Source organism: Oryctolagus cuniculus, chromosome 4 (genome assembly GCF_964237555.1).
Source record: "Oryctolagus cuniculus chromosome 4, mOryCun1.1, whole genome shotgun sequence".
In the NCBI taxonomy this organism is placed as follows: domain Eukaryota; kingdom Metazoa; phylum Chordata; class Mammalia; order Lagomorpha; family Leporidae; genus Oryctolagus; species Oryctolagus cuniculus.
This window is the reverse complement of record NC_091435.1, coordinates 143,597,476-143,617,576: the sequence shown is the minus strand read 5'-3', so window position 1 is coordinate 143,617,576 and position 20,101 is coordinate 143,597,476. Positions and strand designations below refer to the sequence as shown.

The window sequence follows — 20,101 nt, the reverse complement described above, 5'->3', positions numbered from 1 at the left end:
TGTCCCAGTTGCCCCCCTTCCAGGCCAGCTCTCTGCTATGGCCCGGGAGTGCAGTGGAGGATGGCCCAAGTGTTTGGGCCCTGCACCCCATGGGAGACCAGGAGAAGCACCTGGCTCCTGCCTTCGGATCAGCGCAGTGCACCGGCCGCAGCGGCCATTGGAGGTGAACCAATGGAAAAGGAAGACCTTTCTCTCTGTCTCTCTCTCTCTCTCACTGTCCACTCTGCCTGTCAAAAAAAAAAAAAAAAGAAAAGAAAAGAAAAAGAAAGAAAGAAAGAAATACAGATCCATGGGGCTGGGCTTGCGCCAGCAGTGGAAACACATCGAAGCACCAAGGTTCAATACCCGGCTCTGGCTCCCAACTCTAGCTTCCTGCTAGCGCAGGCCTCGGGGGCAGCCGTAATGGGCCCAGTAACTGGGTTACTGTCACTCTCATAGGAGACTGGCATTGAGTTCCCAGCTGTGACTTGGCCCATTGCCAACTATTGCAGGTATTTGGGGAGTGAACCAGCAAATAGGAGAGTTTCTCTCTCTCTCTCTCTCTCTCTCTCTCTCTCTCTCTCTCTCTCTTCCTCCCCACCTCCTTCAGCTTCCTCCTCTCTCTCTCTGCCTCTCAAATAAATATATTTTTAAAGAAATTTTTAAAAAAGAATCACTGATCCAGAAGGCAACAAAACAAGCAATGACCGTGACTGCTACAAAGGGGGTGGTCCAGGAAGAATCTGGAATGACTCCCGGGAGGGCTCCGCAGGTGTAGAATGGGGGCCCCTGGGGCTAGAGGGGCACCAAGCTGTCACTCAACAGACGTTTACAGAACAAGTGTGGGATGCTGGCAACTCTGGGAGGCTCTCTGGCCACCGGGCACTCACAGAGGAGTCTGGCGTCCAAAGCCTGGCTGCAGGCTTGCAGCACCTGCGCCCCTGCCCAGGCTGGTGACCTCCGAGTCCCTGAGGGTGGGCCCCAGCCCTTGATACTTTACTGTTTAAACTCCCCGTGTATTCTCACAAACAGCCATGCCTGAGAAGTAGCTGTTCCAGGGCTGAGGTCCTCAGGTAACAGCCACAGTGTCAGCATCTCCTGGTGACTTGAGAGCCCCATTCCAAGCCTTCTGAGTCACTAACTCCTAACTCAGCAGGTGGAGCCCAGCAAGCTTGCCCCAGGGCGACTGCCTCAACTTTGGCTGCACCCTGCTCTCTGGGGCAGGCAGCGTGGGGGAGGGGCCCTCCAGACAGTCAGCAGCTCCCTGGGTGATTCTCAATGTGCGCCCAGCAGTAGAGTCACTGGCCTTGTGGCGGCTGTCACTGAGCCGGCACTGAGGCATAGCGAGTAAAGCACTCCCTGCGACACCAGCATCCCATATGGGCGCCGGTTTGTGCATCTTGGCTGCTCCACTTCTGATCCAGCTCCCTGCTAACACACCTGAGAAAGCAGTGATCATCTCAAGTATTTGGGCCCCTGCCACCCACGGGGGAGACCTGGATGAAGCTCCGGGCTCCTGGTTTCGGCCTGGCCCAGCCCTGGTCATTGTGGCCATTTGGGGAGTGAATCAGTGGATAGAAGACCTCTCTCCCTCTCTGTCCCTCCCTCTTTCTCTGTAACGCTTTCAAGTAAATAAATAAATCTTTAAAAAATAATAGATACAGATGAAAATGTAGATGGTCACGGCCCAGAATCTCTGCTTGATTTTGTCCAGGGTGGGGCTGCACCTTTGCATTTCTAACCAGGTGCCGAGGGACGCTGCTGCCTGCTGGCCCAGGATGGGGCGAGGTGGACAAGTGTGGGAAGAGGCCCAGCCCAGGAGGATGAGCCAGTGAGACCCCCACCACGGCAATGGGGACCCCGCCGGGACCCCTCTGACCCAGGCCCCTCAGGCCCTTCCCCTCTAGAACCCTGCATCCCCGGTTTGAGGAGCTGGGTCTCACCCCACCTGAGGACCTCACGCAACACAGAGCTTCCCCAGAAGGTATCTGTCATTCTGGCTTTTACAACTGTACCCCAAGGTCAAATGTACTGCAGGCGGGGAGCAGAGGACTGGCTAAATCCGTGGGGGGGGGGGCTGTCATTTGGTGCAGCAGCTAAGTCTCCATTTAGGATGCTCACATCCCGTATTCCAGGGCCTGGTTTGAGTACTGCTAATGCACACCCTGGGAGGCAACAGATGATGGCTCCAGTCCTTGAGTCCTTGGAGCCCTGCCACTCACATGAAGAGACCTGGATTGAGTTCCAGGCTCCTCGCTTTGGTCTGGTCTGGCCCAACCCTGGAGCATGCATGCATTAGAGGACATGAACCATCTCTCTCTTTCTCTCTCTCTCTCTCTCTCTCTCTCTCTCTCTCCTTCAAATAAAATAAGAAAGACAGAGTGACAGAAAGAGATAGAGAGAAATCCTTCATCTGCTGGTTCACTCCCCAGATGGCCTCAATAGCCAGGACTGGGCCACGCTGAAGCCAGGAGCCAGGAACTCCATCCTCGTCTCCAACAGAGCAGCCAGGACTCTAATGCCGCCATTGCAAGTGGTGACTTAACTCACTGTGCCACAACATGGGCCCCTGTAAAAATATTTTTTTTATTTATTTATTTATTTATTTATTTATTTATTTATTTTGACAGGCAGAGTGGACAGTGAGAGAGAGAAACAAAGAGGAAGGTCTTCCTTTTTCTGCTAGTTCACCCCCCAATGGCCGCTACGGCCAGTGCACTGCGGCCGGTGCACCGCGCTGATCCGAAGCCAGGAGTCAGGTGCTTCCTCCTGGTCTCCCATGGGGTGCAGGGCCCAAGTACTTGGGCCATCCTCCACTGCACTCCTGGGCCACAGCAGAGAGCTGGCCTGGAAGAGGAGCAACCGGGACAGAATCCGGTGCCCCGACTGGGACTAGAACCCGGTGTGCCGGTGCCGCATGAGGAGGATTAGCCTGTTGAGCCGCGGCGCCAGCCCAAAAATATTTTAAAAAATAAAAATAACAAATTTTGCTTCTTCCATCTGATGGAATACTGCAAACCCCTGAAAAAATAATGAACAGATTCTATATACAATTCTATATACAATGATAGGAAATGATTTCCCAAATAAGTAGTTAAAAATGGAAACAGTGGCACACATTGTGCCACAGAGGGTTGGGCTACTGCTTGGGACACCCACAGTCTAGATCAGAATGCCGGTTCAAGTGCTGGCTGCTCCACTTCCCATCCAGCTCCCTGCTAATGTGACTGGGAAGGCAGCAGAGGATGGCCCAAGTGCTTGAGTGGCAGACCCAGACGGAGCTCCAGGCTCCTCATTTAGGCCTGGCCCAGCTCCAGCTGTTGCTGGCATCTGGGGAGTGACCCAGCATATATAATGTGTGTGTGTATATCACTCTGCCTTTCAAATAAATAAATATTTTTCAAATAATGAAAAAGACTCTGCATAATTATAGAAGGATGTGTGTAGTGTGGTGGCTCCCCCTGGGGGAAAGTAAATGATAGGCCCACAGAGGCACGCTGGTATGTGCAGGGTGTGCCTGGAAGACCACATGAGGATGCAGTGGCCATGTGACCCTCGGAGAGGAGGCTGGCCAGATGGGCAGGAGGAGACCCACCCCGCACTCGGCACACTCCCTCACTGCTTTTTCTCTTGCACAGTACATAGGTCACCATCTCAAAATTAAAGAACGATCTCATATCAAAAATAAATCAAACTATCCCATGGAAAACTCCAGTGGTCACAGGTAAAATCCTCCCCCAAGGAGTCTGCCGGGGACCCCGGGAACGGTCACGTCACAGCCTCGCTCCAGCGGCAGGCTCAGGCCAGCAGGTGCCCGGGCAGCCCTCTGATCACCCCGGAAGTGCCCCTCCCTGATTACCCTAGGAGCACCTTGCAGTCAGGGAGCACATCTGGTTTCTTCGTGGCTCTTTCGCACCCTATACCACAGCCAGCGGAGGGCTCTGCACGTGGGAAGCCCTCACTGTGTGGAGGGAGAGAAAGCAGCAGACGCCGGTGGTCTGAGGCAGTCACACAAGGTCCCGCGCCTCAGCCAGGCCCTGCACACCTGTTTGCCGCTCACTCACCACACTGAACAAAGCAGCAGAGGCCATTTTTAAGCCAATGCAGCGGCCGGTGCCGTGGCTCAACAGGCTAATCCTCTGCCTTGTGGCGCCGGCACACCGGGTTCTAGTCCCGGTCGGGGCGCCAGATTCTGTCCTGGTTGCTCCTCTTCCAGGCCAGCTCTCTGCTATGGCCCGGAAGTGCAGTGGAGGATGGACCAAGTGCTTGGGCCCTGCACCCCATGGGAGACCAGGAGAAGCACCTGGCTCCTGCCTTCAGATCAGCGCAATGCGCAGGCCACAGTGCGCCGGCCACGGCAGCCACTGGAGGGTGAACCAACGGCAAAAGGAAGACCTTTCTCTCTGTCTCTCTCTCTCACTGTCCACTCTGCCTGTCAAAAAAAAAAAAAAAAAAAAAAAAAAAAAAAAAAAAGCCAATGCAGCGAGCTCTCTCCCCTGTTGCTCTGGATAGCACTAGGTGACAGAACCAGCGCCAGAGCAGGCTGCAAAGCCCACCTCCACCCCCTGCTGGCTGTGTGACTCAGGGCAAGTTACAAACCCTCTCTGAGCCTGGTGCCCCATGAGGCTAGGGCCTCTGTTAACAGGCCTAGCCCACACCAGGTGCTCAAGAACTACCACTTCCTGTCCCCACTTCCCTTCACCCCAGCTCCAGGCGCCCAGATGCAGCTGTCCCCGCTTCCCTTCACCCCAGCTCCAGGCCCCCAGATGCAGCTGTCCCCACTTCCCTTCACCCCAGCTCCAGGCCCCCAGATGCAGCTAAGCAGGGAAAACAGCAAGGCTGCTTCATGTGCACCACACCCAGGTAAGAAAAGAAGGCCCCCACCTTCCTCAGAAGAGTCCTCCTCTGTGTCCACAGCCTTGGGCACCTCCGGGATCCCTGAGAGAGAAACCAGCGTGAGCGGCTCCAGTGCCCTGGGCGCCATCCCAGGGGAGGGCTGGCCAGGAGGAGCGAGCCACCAGCCAGTTCACCTTTACCGGAGGGAGGCAGGGTGGAGCAGTGGTCACACTCTTGGGCACAGGAGGCAGAGAGGAGAGCAGCCACGTGCCAGCTCTGCCCCTCACTAGCCGTGCACGAGATGGCAAAGTCCCCTCTAAGCCTCATCAGGGGGACGACTTTACCAGACAATGCATCTGGAATACTTGGCCAATGCCCAGCACATGGCTATTAACGGTTCCGGCTCCAGCTTTCAGGAAGTTCGGGACCACAGGCCTCTCTGACTGCCTGCAAAGTGGCCAAAGAAGTGTCTAGCCTCAGGCTGGGGAGGGAGGAGGTATGAGTGTACAACAAAGGCAGAGAGGCAGCTAGCAGGCAGAACAGGGGAGCTGGGGCATGACAGGTGAAGGGGCGGGCTTCCCAAAGGGCCAGCCCAGGTCCCCCAAACAGGAGCAGTACCCTGTGGGTCACTGTCTACCCCAGCATCTGCACCCCACTACACACAGGTGCACGCACACACTCAAGAGGAGGAGAGTGCCTATGTGAAACAGGCCACAGCCCCCAGGGCTTGGGACCAATGGGCTACATACTGGGGAGAAGGTCAAGGTCACTGGCAACCCTGAGGGCCTCACTCCACGCCCAGAGAATTAGAAAGAGCCAAGGCCTGCTCATGAACCCAGCCCCATTGATCACTGCCCCATGTGCCATGGGCTGCTGTTACCAGTGGTCTCCCTTAAAGGTAACTGAAGAGGAGAGGGAAGAGCACACAACAGCAGCCGAGACTTACAAACCACCCAAACACAGACTTACCCTCGGCCTTCCTGCAGGACAAGGCCTGGATCTGCAAGAAAGTGGGAGAGAGGGAGAGCAGGTCATCGCCAGCAGGGGGCGCTGTGGGACCTCTGTCTGAGCACCAGATTGGTACCCACAAGGTCCTGGTTTCCATGCTACCCACTGGGGACCGGAAGGCGCTCAGATGCAGGACTCCAGCCCCCAAGCACATCTCCCGCCACTAACCGAGAGAAGGGATGCACCAAGGCTGATACCAATGAGGGGACCCTTCCCAAGGCAGGGGTGGCAAGAACAGCCCCCTCAACAGTGATTGTGGCTTGAGAATGGGAGCCCCATGGAAACAGAGTGGACAGGCGCATGGCCCCTACCATCGGTACAACAGATGGAAAACAGCCAAAGTAAGGTGGGGCTCCCCTCCTGTGCTGTGAGCACCTGGGCTGAGCGTCCCCAGGGAGGGAGGTGAGACGGGATCCCAGACAAAGGTTGATGAGGACATGCACTGAGCCTTCTGTCCAACTCCCCCTTTTCCAAGAAGTGCCTCTTCGTTCCCCTTGCCATGAGTGGCAGGCGGGCAGCCACAGGTGAGTTCACACTGCAGCCACGGCCAACTAGCCAGCTTTGGGCAGAGAGCTCTGGACTGATGACAAGCCAAGTCCAAAGCTGTTGGCAGCCAACTGTTTTTGCTCTTCTCTATTTAGTGCTGTGTTGATTGCTTGGCCCCATGGAACAGAAAAGAAGAAGAGTTGGTCTTCAGAGAAAAAGAGAACACTGACGAGAACGGAACAGAGTCAGGGAGAGGGGAAACCTCCCGGCCACGCTCACATCTCTGGCCCCAGTCTACTCCCAGGCTCGGCCGTTCCCTGCCATGAGCTCTGTGGGTTGTGCTGCCCTCTCTGGCTCGGGCGTGAGTTACACCTCACCACCGGCCATGGCCCCTACTGATGGCTAACTCACCCAACACCCGTTCTCACTGCCTCCTCCTTTGCCTCGCTCCCCTCTACACACTAAAAAGCTAAGGATCCGCCTTCCCAGCCTTTCTTGAGGCTACAGACAACCACGTGACAGAGCTTTGGTGGATAATACACACCAGCAGAAGTCTTGGAAGGGGCTTTTTCATCAGCTTCTTGCACCAAATATGGTGGCTGTGACAGCCACCTGGCAACTGTGAGGCTGATGCAGGAAACAAAGATCCATGCTCTAAGCAGGGTAGAAAGGAAACAGTCTGGGCAGGCGTCGTGGTGCAGTGGGTTAAGCCGCCACTGGGGAAGTCCCCATCAGAGTGTGAGATTGAGACCCAGCTACTCTGCTTTGCATCCAGCTTTCTGCCAGTGCAGCCTGGGAAGCAGCCAGTGATCGTCCAACTGCTTGGGCACCTGCACCCAAGTGGGAGACCTGGAGGAGGCCCCTGGCTCCTGGCTTCAGCCTGGCTCAGCCCTGGCCGTTGTGGCCACTTGGGGAGTGAACCTGTGGACCTGTGGATGAAAGATTCTCTCTCTCTCTCTCTCTCTCTCTCCCCCTCCCTCCCTCCCTCTCCCTCTCCCTCTCTCTCTCTCCCCCTCTCTCTTTGCCTTTCAAATAAATAAAATAAAATTTTCAAACACTATTTAAAAAAAAAAAAAAACAGGAAAACCGTCTGGTTTGCCAACAGCATCATTTTTTTTTGGCTAACTATGCTGTACAACTATCACCTCCTTAATGTTACGATAAAAATAAACCCTATTAACCTACTTCTATGACCTTGACCAATGGGCTCCTCGTGGAAACACATGCAAATGAGAGGAAACCTGGAGCCTGGGGCCGAGACCACAGCAGAGAGGAGCTAAGGGGGGGGGGGGGCCGCAGGGGAGCTGGGAGAGATGTCGGCTGGCAAGGCGGGGCTGGGACAGCAGGACACAGCCAGCCATGGGCACGGAGCAGGTGCTCCACCAGGGACTCTGTGGAGGCCGGTCCCAGAGACTGTGATGTCATAACCATGGTAAAGACCCGAGGCCCCAAGAGGGGCCCCCAAGGGGAAAAACGCAGCTTTTCCACAGAGCCAGGGCTCCCAGAGCTGAGCCGGGCAGAGAATGATGGGCCATGGGTGCAGAGCCCCAGGGGCTGGTTGCAGGACAGAGGGGGGCAGCGAGCAGGCACCTTGGGTCCACCAGCATCGCTGACAAGCCCACCCTCAGAGGCTATGCACTGATGGTTCAGAAACCATGTCTGATCAGAGTGTTCATTGTTAAATAAACAACAGGAGTCACTGTGCACCAGCTCCCCATGCAGGACCTCCGTCCTCAAAGAGATGGATTATGAGAGTTAACAGTAAAACTTGCTCTCAAGGATTTATATAGTTTTAGTGTATTAAGGGGAAGACATTCTTATGTCTCATAAGTTTCAGTTATGCCTAAGCGGGCAACTCCATCGCCTGCCTTCTTAGGTGTTTCCTTAATTAACGATAAAACTTGTTCCCAGGGATTTATTTTCTTTCGATGTATTAAGTAGAGGATATTCTTATGTCTCATGAGTTATAGTCACGTCTGCTTGCAAAAGGTGTATCATTCTTGGGTGCTTCTTTAAAGTTAATTAAGTTTTAAGAAAAAAAGTGAAATTAACTTCGAGATGCAATGACTTTGAACAGCCCTTGTCTCGACTGTTGAGGACGGCTTTTTGAGTTTTTTTGGTGCAAACTGTTGAACTCTTTCCTTAGTAGAGAGTTGGTCTTCTGAATATTAAGTTAACTGAAAATGGATCTTGGTGGAGAATGGGACTGGGAATGGGAGAAGGAGGGGGAGGTGGGGTGAGAGAGTGGGTGGGAGGGCGGGCGTGGTGGGAAGAATCACTGTATTCCTAAAGGTGTACTTATGAAATGCATGAAGTCTGTATTCCTTAAATAAAAGGTTTCTTTGGGAAAAGAAATCAGAAAAGCAACAAAACCACGTTTGCGAGCACAAGCTCCACACTCCGCCGGCCTGGCTGTAGTTGGGTCTCACGCCTGTCGCTTGCGCGCTGCCCTGCGCAGACTAAGCAGGCACTCGACTTCACCAGCCTGTTTGTCATCCGAGAGGTGATACACACCTCAAAGGGCGGTGACGAGGCTCACGGGAGGTAGCATGCAGAGCGCCACCCAGTGGCGGGCATCATGCACGGCTTCTGATGTCTGAGACCCCATCTCCCAGCAGCCCCTAAGAAGGACCCAGCGTGTTCAGCCTGGGGCAGCCAACAGCAGCCTCAGTACAGCACTTCCCGCACGCTGCAGGCCTCTCCCCTACCCTCCAGGAGCCTAAGGACATCAGCCCTGCGGCGCACTGCAGAATCCAAGAAGCAGCCTGGAAAGCCCAGGGAGAGGCAGACCCACCTTCTCCTCCTGAGAGGCGATGAGGCGGGCTTGTTTCTGCAGCTGGGCGCGGAGCGCGCTGATCTGGCGCTGGGACTGGGCCGCCGCCTTCCTCTGGTCCTGAGTGAGGGTGGCCTGGAGCCTCTCGTTCTCCTCCTTCAGCTGGGGGGCAAGGAAGGCCGCTCAGAAAATGTGGGCAGGGCCCTCCGAGTGCCCCGTCTGCAGCGCCTGCCCTACAGGCAAACGCTGGCGCGCGCGCGGGGGGGGGGGGGGGGGGGGTCACCGGAAGCAAAGGATCTCCAATTCTGGCTTTCTAACAAGACATTTTCAAGTTGTGCTGAGAAGAATGGAACAAAGACCCCTAAGATGGGAGAGCAAGGGTTATCTGTCAGGTACGGCCCCCTGAGGGTCCTTCAGGTAAACAGAGCATTTGAAAACTACCAAATATGGGCCGGCACTGTGGTGTGGTAGGTTAAGCTTCCGCCTGCAGTACCAGCATCCCATATGGGCACCGGTTCTAGTCCCGGTTGCTCCTCTTCCGATCCAGCTCTCTGCTGTGGCCTGGGAAGGCAGTAGAAGATGGCCCAAGTGTTTGGGCCCCTGCACCTGCGTGGGAGACCCAGAAGAGGCTCCTGGCTCCTGGCTTCGGATTGGCTCAGCTCTGGCTGTTGCAGACATTTGGGGAGTGAATCAGTGGATAGAAGACCTCTCTCTCTCTCTGTCTCTACCTCTCATTGTCTGTGACTCTACCTCTCAAATAAATAAAATCTTAAAAAAAAATACCAAATAGAGGCGGGCTTTGTGGGCCAGTGGGTTAAGCTGTAGCTTGGGACCCCCTCACCCCATATTGGAGTGCCCAGGGTTCAAGTCCTGACTCACTTTGGGAGGCACTTTGGGAGGCACAGAGTGATAGCCCAGGTAGGTGGGTTCCTGTCACCCATAAGGGAGGCCTGGATGGAGTTTCAGCCTCCTGGCTTTGGACTGGCACTGCATTTGGGGAGTGAACCAGCAGATGGAAGATTGATCTCTCTCTCTCTCTCTCTCTCTGCCTTTCAAATAAATTTTTCCAATCATCAAATGATGATTTTTGAATGTTTATAGGTAAGAACAAAAGGTGAAGAAAATGTGGTAACATGTACCTCTGATATAAAAACATAGATAAAATAAGACTACTTAGTTATATTTACATAAAGAAATTCTCTATGAATTTCTTTACACAAGAACACGGTAAAAGTTACCACCTGTGGGTAGGTGTTGGGACAGGTAGATGAGCACAGGTGTGTATGAGATTTCAGTCAATGTACTTGAATATGCATGCTTTCTGCTTTGGGGATAAATCTGAATGTACTTCTCACTTGAAAAATGGAGTGAGGAGCATCTGTCCTGGGCCAGCCCCACCTAAGCCTTTGCAACCAATGAGCTTTCCCAGCACAGAACCTGGGGCTCTTATCAATGAGCTGCCTATCCCCTGGCACTTCCACAGTGTTCTGTGCCCCGAGGCCGTGGGACTGCCCCAGAACCCTCCGTGAGGTCCTCTCTGGGGAGGGGGGCGTGTCACAGAGCACAAACACAAAATACCCAGGCGATTCATCTGAGACTCCCAGCCCAGCCCTCCCCCAATCCCCCCGCGGGGGGGGGGGGGGGGTGGCCGCCAAAGGGTCACCGTATCACCGCAGAAAAAGACCAGAGAACAAAGGTGGAGTGAGGTTCAGGAGGGAACCCCCTGGCCAGGCAGCTGGCTCCTGTGTATTAGCCCAACATAACTGCCAAGCAGCTCTGGGGTGGGGGTGGTGGGGAGCCAAGGCAGGGACTGCTGAGCCACAAGACGCGTCCTGGAAGCCACGCCCCCTCCCCGACCCCTAGACTGCACGGCGCCCACTACCTCTCTCTTCTCAACCGTGTGCTGCTCACGCAGGGTCTTCATTTTTCTCTTCCACTCTGTTCTCTGAAAAAGATTCAAAGGTTATCAAGCGTATCTTCTCAAAGCATATCACAAAGCTACAGGAATTAAAAGGTACTGGCTTATGGTGCTGGAACCAAACACAGAGCCTGGCCAAGGTCAAGGATGGACAATAATGGGGGGGGGGGGGCTGTTTGAACAGAACAGCTTCTGTCCAGTGACTGCTGGCTGCTCTTCCTTGCTGCAAGGTTATCAGTGCCTCAAACCAGCATATAACCGGACCGCAATGAAATTCCTCCAGTAGTGGCCGGAGCCACCCCCTACCGGCCCACAGGCGCTATATACACAAGTCTTCCCAACCCCACTTGGTGACCTCACGTAGATCACAGGACGCCGGCCACGGCGGGAGGATTTACACCATGGGAACGGCAAATGCTGCAGGTCACAGCTCTTTCACTTCCAGAGAGAGCCGGCTGCTAACCATTTACCATTGCGCTCAGACCCTTCCCAACTATCCTCAGGTGCAAGCAACTGTCACACTAAGAGCTGCTTGCAACTGGGTTAGACTCGTAACAGAGGGCGGAAGGGTCAAAGCAGCCCCACAGAGGGATGGATTCTGAAAATGACCCAGGCAAATCCACACTGCATACATCCTACCAGCCTCACCTGCGGACCCTGTTCTATGCTTTGCTTTCGAGTACCAGCAGAAGATCTGAAAATACACAACTCTGATGTCTTTCGACTTCCCTAAATCCAGAGCCAAAATGAGAGGCCCTGCGGGAAGAGAGCCGTTCCTGGCTGGCCTGGGGAAGGCAGGCACGGAGCCGCGCTCACCTGAGTTTCCATCTTCTCTCTCAGGGCCTGCAGCTCCTGCGCTTGCCGGAGTCGCTCCTCTGACTCCTCATCCCGCAGCGATCCAAGGTTGGACTGAGTCACGCTGTGACACTGCAGTGCCTGAAGTTTCTGGAAAGGCCAGGGGGCAGCCTTATTTAGATGAAGATCCAATCACGACGTGTTCGTGTAGCCTACCCCAGCAGCCGTTCAGAAGGACATGCCGGGCTCATCCTCACTAATGCCTACGGGCCTGCAAACAGCCACACACAGCACCGCCTGTCCCAAGAGTGCTCCTGAGGGCCCCGCCCTGGCACAGAAGCAAGTTCCCGTGGAAGAACAGGATGCAAGAGCACCATCGCAATTTCACTTAAATCCTGTGGCCCGCAAAGCCTCGAGCTCGCCTGACTGCAGCCCGGTTTCCTCCTCATTCTGGAAGTTGAAGACTAAACTAGACACTCAGAGGCAACGGGAGAGTCTCAGGCACCCACACCACTCCCTGGGGACTCCCGCACCTCTCCCCACCAAATCTCATGGCTACTGGCTTTACTCAGCTCGCAGCCAAAGTCACCCAAGCCCGACTCTTGACCTGCAGGGAAAGCCACGGAGAACTGGATCAAAGAAAGACACCTTTCCACATCCCAGTGGTTACGCCGCTGTCATAGAAACAAAACCAGCGCATGTCCATCTCCACGGCTGTATTCAACCCTGAGCCTGGTGGACGGGTTAAGGAACTGGAAGCCCTGAGTTTAACTTGGAACCAGTCTTGCTAACTCCTCTCATCTGTCGCTTCAGCCACACTGGGTCCAAACGTTAACCATTTCTCAACTTGGGTATTTTAGTGGTGTCGAATGCTTTGCTTTTTTCTTTAAGATTGATTCATTTATTTAAAAGAGCTACAGAGAGAGAGACAGACAGAGATCTTCTATTCACCAGGTACCTCTTCTAGCGTAGAGTTCTGGTTGGCGACACTTTGAACTTCATCCCAGAATAGTTTTTTCAACTTATCTAGTTCCCCATAAAACTTGGTCTGCTCTTTCTCTTTCCATTCGTCAAATTCTTTCTTAGCTTCAATTTCTCTCTGGCGAGTAAGCTCTGCTTCCTACAAAAAGAAGAAGAAGAAGAAGAAGGAGGAGGAGGAGGAGGAGGAGGAGGAGGAGGAGGAGGAGGAGAAGGAGTAGGAGAAGGAGAAGAAGAAGAAGAAGAAGAAGAAGAAGAAGAAGAAGAAGAAGAAGAAGAAGAAGAAGAAGAAGAAGAAAGAACAACACACTAATCACAAATTCCACGTGTTAGCAAATATTTGCTGAAAGCCTGCCAGGCCCCCTGCTTATATGCACGTCACTACAGAAACCCAAAGAACACTCAGCCCACAGCCCCACTGTTTGGACTTGGAAGAGGCTAGTCCAAGACAGCCTTAACTAGACCACAGGCCCTCCGGAGGTCTGAGTCACGTCTTCTCCCCTCTTCCCAGTCCTCACGGTGCTGGCATAGTAGGTACTCAATGAACACATGCTAAGGGCAGGAGTGATCAATGAGTAAAAAAAAAAAAAAAAAAAAAAAATGGAATAAGCGGGGCAAGTTTATTTATTTTCATTCTCCACATACAGTCAGGAACCCCACAACCACATTTCAGTCAACCACAGACTATATATATATATATATATGCTGGTTCCATAAGATTATAGCAGAGGGGCCAATGCTGTGACGTAGCAGGTTAACCCTCCGCCTGTGGTGCCAGCATCCCATATGGGGCATCAGTTCAAGTCCCAGCTGCTCCACTTCCAATCTAGATCCCTGCTGATGGCCTGGGAAAGCACCAAAAGACGACCCAAGTGCTTGGGCCCTTGCACCCATGTGGGAGACCTGGAAGAAGCTCCAGGCCCCTGGCTTTGGATCGGCCAGCTCCAGCCGTTGCGGCCTTTTGGGGAGTGAACCAGCGGATGGAAGACCTCTCTCTCTGTCTCTCCCTCTCACTGTCTGTAACTCTGCCTCTCAATAAATAAATATTTAAAAAAAATGATTATAGCAAAGCTGAAAATTCCTCACGCCTGGTGACATCACAGCCATCCTAACATGCTAACGCCATGCGTTCCTCACATGTTTCTGGTGACAGGGGCGTACAAAAACCTACTGAGCTGCCAGTTATACAAAAGCATAGGAGATTCAGTTACGTACAGAACATCAGAACTGGTAATATGCTACTGGTTATGCGTTCACTGTACTTTCATGGTTCTTTCCCTTATTTCATAAGTTGACCCTCCAATCGCATTGTGTGTCACAGCAGCCACAGACTCAAACATGTCCTCTTCACCGCGCCTCAATTCCATCAGAGCCCACCGGCATGGCTGACCGGCCCCACCGAGGTTTGTGCGAGGACTCCCCGTGTGGTCTGCACGAGGAGAACGCTGCCCAGCGACGCGTCCTCGGCGTGTCTGCCGTCGGTACACGACACAGGACACTTCCTCTGGGCCCGGTTCTGGAGCTTTTCAGTCTTTGCCCTCACAAAGCTACTGTTGGTGCCGTAGAAACTGAGGCTCAAATGCCCTCAGCGGATGCTGAGCTCCGTGGGAAGCTGCAATTCTCTGCTACACTTTTGGCCACAGGGGTCTGGCAAAGTAATTCGAATTTGCCTTCCAGACCACCTGAAGTCACTTGTATTGTCCAGGAAGGGGCTATCCTCGCCCTGACGGCTCTAGAGAGCCTAGTGGGACTTTGGTCCCGTGGCAGTCCTGGGCATCTGCGTCCCCTGAGTGGCCCCTGCCACACCCACCTGGAGCTGCCGCTGCCTCTCGGCCTCCCTCTGGGCTTCCAGCTCCCCTTGGGTCCACTTCAGCTTGGCTCGCAGCTCCTCTAACACCTCCTCCACCGGCTCCTCCTGCTTCTGCTTTCCTGTGGAGTCCACGCAAAGAAAAGGCGGCCAGGGCTAAGTCCCAAAGTCAGCGGCGCTTGTTACCTCTGCAAGGCTCGGCTCTGTCTGAAATCAGCTTTGCCACCATGTCATTGACTCGGGGCACAGGACACAATGTCCCGTGACCTTTGGAGTCCCCAGACGGCAAAATGCAGCCACCAACAGCCGTCCTCCCTCAGGGTTGCCATGGGGCTGAAAGTGAGCACACAGAGCTTCGCACAGCACCTGGCACAACTCAGTGAAGGAGAATGATTACTGCCTTGTCACTTAAAATAGCTGGTGTGCCAGTCCTGACATGCAGCAATGTAAATGCACAATTACTGCAGCAGGGACAGACCGCTGGCACAGCCAGGGGAATGCCTGCATACCGTACTGGAACAGCTGGGTGAGTTCAAGTCCCAGCTCCGCTTCCAACTCCAGCTTCCTGCTAACATGCACACTGGGAGGCAGGGGTGATGGCTCGAGTAACAGGATCCCTGCCACCCATATGGGAGACCTGGATTGAGTTCCCAGCCTCTGGTTTCAGCCTGGCCCAATCCCAGTTGTTGCAGGCATTTGGGAAGTGAACCACTGCCTTTCAAATAAAAGTTGAAAATATTTCAAAAATTGAAAACATAAAAAAAATTTAAAGAATTACTCGAATAACATAAACAGGATACCAATTAACGCATATACACTGGTCATTAACACCAAGAACTCTCACCTCCTGCCGTGCCTGTGTGCCTGCGCTGCATGTGGCCTCGGAGGAAGGTGGCGTTCATGAACGTCTTGTCACACAGGTGGCACTGCAGAGAAGGGACACGGTAAGGAATGAGGGTAAGTCAGCCGGGGACTGTATCAAAGCTCCCACTCCCCAGGGACCCCTGCGCTGCTCCGGGAAGGCAGAATGAGATTCACTGAGCAAGGTGGTGCCCGTGAGAATCGCCTGAGCAGCTCCCAAATCCTATGAGAGCCCTGGCTGCTGGGAACACTGACTGTGTATTGGATGACACAAAGGAACTGCTGATTGTCCAGTGTGAGGACAATACTCTGTTTACGGGAGGGATCCTTGCTTGCAGACACAAATTGAACTATGTACTGACAAAATCTCACAACTAATGTGCTTCTGGATGATCCAGGAAGGGGCCCGGTGCTGTGGCATAGCAGGTAAAGCTGCCACCTGCAGTGCCGGCATCCCATATGGGCGCCGGTTCCTGTCCCAGCTGCTCCACTTCCAATCCAGCTCTCTGCTGATGGCCCGAAAAAGCAGCAGAGGATGGACCAAGGGCTTGGCTCCTGCACCCAAATGGGAAACCCAGAAGAAGCTCCTGGCTCCTGGTTTCAGACCAGCCCAGTTCTGGCTGTTGCAGACATTTGGGGAGTGAACCAGTGGATGGAAGATCTTTCTCCTTCTCTCTCTCCATATCTCTCTCTCTCAACTCTGCCTTTCAAATAAGTAAATAAATCTTAAAAAAAAAAAAAAAAAAGTGATCCAGGAGGTGAGAGAAGGCGGGCAGGGGTCAGGCAGCACAGCCTGGCTACGAGGGGGTAACTGTTGAGCTGGGTGGCATGTGCATGCAGATGAAGGGTCCGTGTATTATTCTCTCTACTTTTACATATGTCTGATAGTTTCCATAACAAGAAGTTTCTTTAAAAAAAATGCCAGTGTCTAGGTCTGCCCCCGCCCCCAGGGCTGAGAACCACCAGAGGCAGAGATAGCAAATGAACAGCACTGGGAATTCCACTTCCCTCTCTGACGGCACCGCAGATACTGCCAATCCATCACATCAACGGACTTCAGGATTCTCAGCACAGCTCTGCACGACGCCGTTTCAACTCCATCACGGGGAAACAGCAGATTACGTGTGATCGTTGCACAAAAGCAAATGTGCCAACACGTGCCAACTGTCCCCCACCCCCTCCCCCTTTCTTCCTCCGAAATAGAAACCCTGACATTAGCTAGTAAGGGACAAGCGAGAATAAACCGTGTATGCCCTAACCCTCCCGTCTGCCACTCTGCCACCGTGTGCAACCCGTGACTAAATTCCTGCCTGTGCCAAGGAAGCAGAGAGGTAGATGCAGTTTCCGGGAGGTGTTGTTAAAGAAAAAGCCGTGCCATTCTCCACCCCCTCCCTTTCTGCTCCGTGGAACAATGGAGCTGAGAGCTGAGCCACGGTGGCTTCAGCCTGCCCCCGGCTCCATGGTGGAACATGTGGCCAAGACCACAGCCCAGCAGAACCCTGCTTTCCTGGGGGCCCCTGCGAGGGGTTCAAGGATGGGCATGTGACTCAAATACAGGTGGCACGGCGATATACAAGCTGGACAGCTGGCACCACGGTAGGCCCTCTTTCACGCCAGCCTTGACTCGGGGAAAATGGGAAACTGGCACTAGAGCGGCCCAGCGTGCGACCACCTGGATGGAATCCTTATGAGAGCAGAATCCACACATAGGAAGAGGCTCAAGAGCCATCGAGAGAGAGTAGATCCCGCTGCCAGTATCCGGCTCCTGGGGCGAGCTAGACCTGAGTGACTCCACATCACTGGACTCGGCAGACACGTTCACCAATAAATCCCTTACTGGCCCTCGTAAGGTTAGGCTGCTATCTTGTCATAAATAGGACATCAGTTACCATTTTATTAATCAACCTTTTATCGCAATGGTGCCTTCTGTCCCATCATGATACTGTGATATAATAAGAATATATATTCATTCTTCTCTCCTAGCTCCTGGCACAGAGCTTCTAAAACCCTTATAATTTCCCCAGCTTTGGGGGTGATCAGAACATCTTCTGTAATCACATTTGGTCTGCGTCTCCAATTCCTGCCACAGGGGCTTAGGAGACCCTTGGAATCTCTAGGCCCATAAGAGTGGCGTCTGTATGCTAATGAGGTGCCTGGTGGCTAGGGATCCCAATGGCTTCTAAATGGGGGCTGGTCACCAAGAAGACCCAGGCATGATTAGAAGGTTGGCACTTTCAGCCCCACTTGTACCCCCAGAGAGAGGAGAGGGGCTAAATGTTGGCTTAGTCATCAACGGTCAATGATTCAATCATTCGCACCTGCATGGTGACAGCACCACGCAAAATCCAGCCATGGGATGCACGGAACCCCCAGGCTGGGGCCACATGCAGGTGCTGGAAGGTGGCGTACCTGGAGAAGGCACAAAACCTCCAAGCGGCCGGCGCCGCGGCTCACTAGGCTAATCCTCCGCCTTGCGGCGCTGGCACACCGGGTTCTAGTCCCGGTTGGGGCGCCGGATTCTGTCCCGGTTGCCCCTCTTCCAGGCCAGCTCTCTGCTGTGGCCAGGGAGTGCAGTGGAGGATGGCCCAAGTGCTTGGGCCCTGCACCCCATGGGAGACCAGGAAAGGCACCTGGCTCCTGGCTCCTGCCATCGGATCAGCGCGGTGCGCCGGCAGCAGCGCGCCAGCCGCGGCGGCCATTGGAGGGTGAACCAACGGCAAAGGAAGACCTTCTCTGTCTCTCTCTCTCACTGTCCACTCTGCCTGTAAAAAAAAAAAAAAAAAAAAAAAAAAAAAAAAAAAAAACACCTCCAAGCCCTCTCCCCACGCCTTGCCCCGTGCACCTCTCTCTGGCGAGTGTTCTGAGTTGTAGCCTTTAGAATAAATCAATACCCGTTCTTTGAGCCGTTCTATCAAATTACTGAAAATGAAGACAAGGCTATTGGTCGAAAGTACAGGGGTCTAACTTGCACCTGAAGTGGGGTCAGCTTTGTGAGAGTGAGCCCTGAACCTGTGGGGTCTGACACTAATTCCAGGGAGATAATGTCAGAATTGAATTGAACTCAAGGACACCCAGGTCGGGGCTGGCACTGTGGTACAGCGGGTAAAGCCGCAGCCTACAGTGCCAGCATCCCATATGGGCACCAGTTCAAGCCCCAGCTGCTCCACTTCCAATCCGGCTCTCTGCCATGGCCTGGGAAAGCAGCAGAAGATGGCCGAAGTCCTTGGGCTCCTGCACCCACATGGGAGACCCAGAAGAAGCTCAGGGCTCCTGGCTTCAGATCAGCCCAACTCCAGCCATTGTAGCCACCTGGAGAGTGAAGCATGGGATGGAGGACCTCTCTCTCTCTCTCTCTCTCCCTCTCTCTCTGCCTCTGCCTCTCTGTAACTCTGAATTTCAAATAAATAAAATAAATCTTAAAAAAAAAAAAAAAGACACCCAGGGTTGCTGCAGAGTTGGCTGGTGTAGGGGAGAAAAAACCTGCGCGCTGGGTGTCAGACATGTGAGTGGAAACAGATTACCTATCCATCCTCAAACTATGAATTTCTTCAAAACCTTAACCATCATAACTGGTGATTACACCTTCAGAGCCTTGACACCAAGACAAATTTTTAAAGGGTAAACATCTCTCCCTAACCAAGGCTCTTCATGAAGACAGACTCCAATGTTCAAATGCTGTTGGAGGGGCCGGCACCATGGCTCACTAGGCTAATTCTCCACCTGCGGCGCCGGCATCCCATATGGGCACCGGGTTCTAGTCCTGGTTGCTCCTCTTCCAGTCCATCTCTCTGCTCTGGCCCAGGAGGGCAGTAGAGGATGGCCCAAGTGCTTGGGCCCCTGCAGTGGCATGGGAGACCAGGAGGAAGCACCTGGCTCCTGGCTTCGGATCAGCGCAGTTCCAGCTGTGGCGGCCATTTGGGGAGTGAACCAACAAAAGGAAGACCTTTCTCTCTGTCTGTCTCTCTCACTATCTATAACTCTACCTGTCAAATAAATTAAAAAAAAAATAAACTAAAATTTAAAAAAATGCTGTTTGAGTTCATGAACTGTCACTTGGTTGAATAAGAGAGTCACTCTTCCAAAACAGCCTGGCCCCACCAATCTTGCCACACACTGACTTCACACCTGCACACCCCTTTATACACCACACTGCCTACACACACACACACACACACACACGCCCTCTACAGATCCGCACATGTGCACATTGCACCCTCGCTGAGTGCACACTCCCCTACACACATAAACAGCCTTTGTTCATCCACACGTCAACGCTCACACACACACCCTCCGTAAGCACACTTTCACACACATACACGCCATTTGCTCTCACACACCATAAACACATCTTCTATGCAAACCACCACAAACAAGTCACACGCAAGCATACATCACACCGCACGTGCTCTGCCTGTGCACATACATCCTACTCAGTGTACCTTCCAAGCATTCACACACACACATTCACATCATCCATTAATACACACCATCCTCCATACACTCACACACTCGATACACACCTGCTACGTAAACACTCACTTCACATACACACACCCTACAAGGATGCACCTCCCGCAGTGTAATGCACACACGTACATATACAGAACTTGATGAGGCATCCGCAGACTCTCTGGCCATGAGCAGCATGCCTAAAATCTGC

General features: G+C 53.4%; 1 protein-coding gene across 6 annotated transcripts in view; it reads right to left on the bottom strand.

Moving 5' to 3' along the window:
- DZIP1L (DAZ interacting zinc finger protein 1 like) overlaps positions 1–20,101 on the bottom strand; it is a 41,815-nt gene that overhangs the window by 8,851 nt on the left and 12,863 nt on the right. For 2 of the 6 annotated variants that reach the window (XM_070073211.1, XM_070073212.1), the window contains exons 4-12: positions 15,425–15,506; positions 14,584–14,702; positions 12,754–12,915; positions 11,817–11,945; positions 10,965–11,027; positions 9,524–9,688; positions 9,104–9,244; positions 5,785–5,815; positions 4,864–4,917 (exon numbers count right to left, since the gene is read on the bottom strand). In XM_070073211.1, coding sequence (XP_069929312.1) covers positions 4,864–4,917; positions 5,785–5,815; positions 9,104–9,244; positions 9,524–9,688; positions 10,965–11,027; positions 11,817–11,945; positions 12,754–12,915; positions 14,584–14,702; positions 15,425–15,506 — 946 coding nt within the window. The remainder of the gene's footprint in view (positions 1–4,863; positions 4,918–5,784; positions 5,816–9,103; positions 9,245–9,523; positions 9,689–10,964; positions 11,028–11,816; positions 11,946–12,753; positions 12,916–14,583; positions 14,703–15,424; positions 15,507–20,101) is intronic. The other 4 variants (XM_070073214.1, XM_070073213.1, XM_051818625.2 and 1 more) reach the window with 4 other exon arrangements.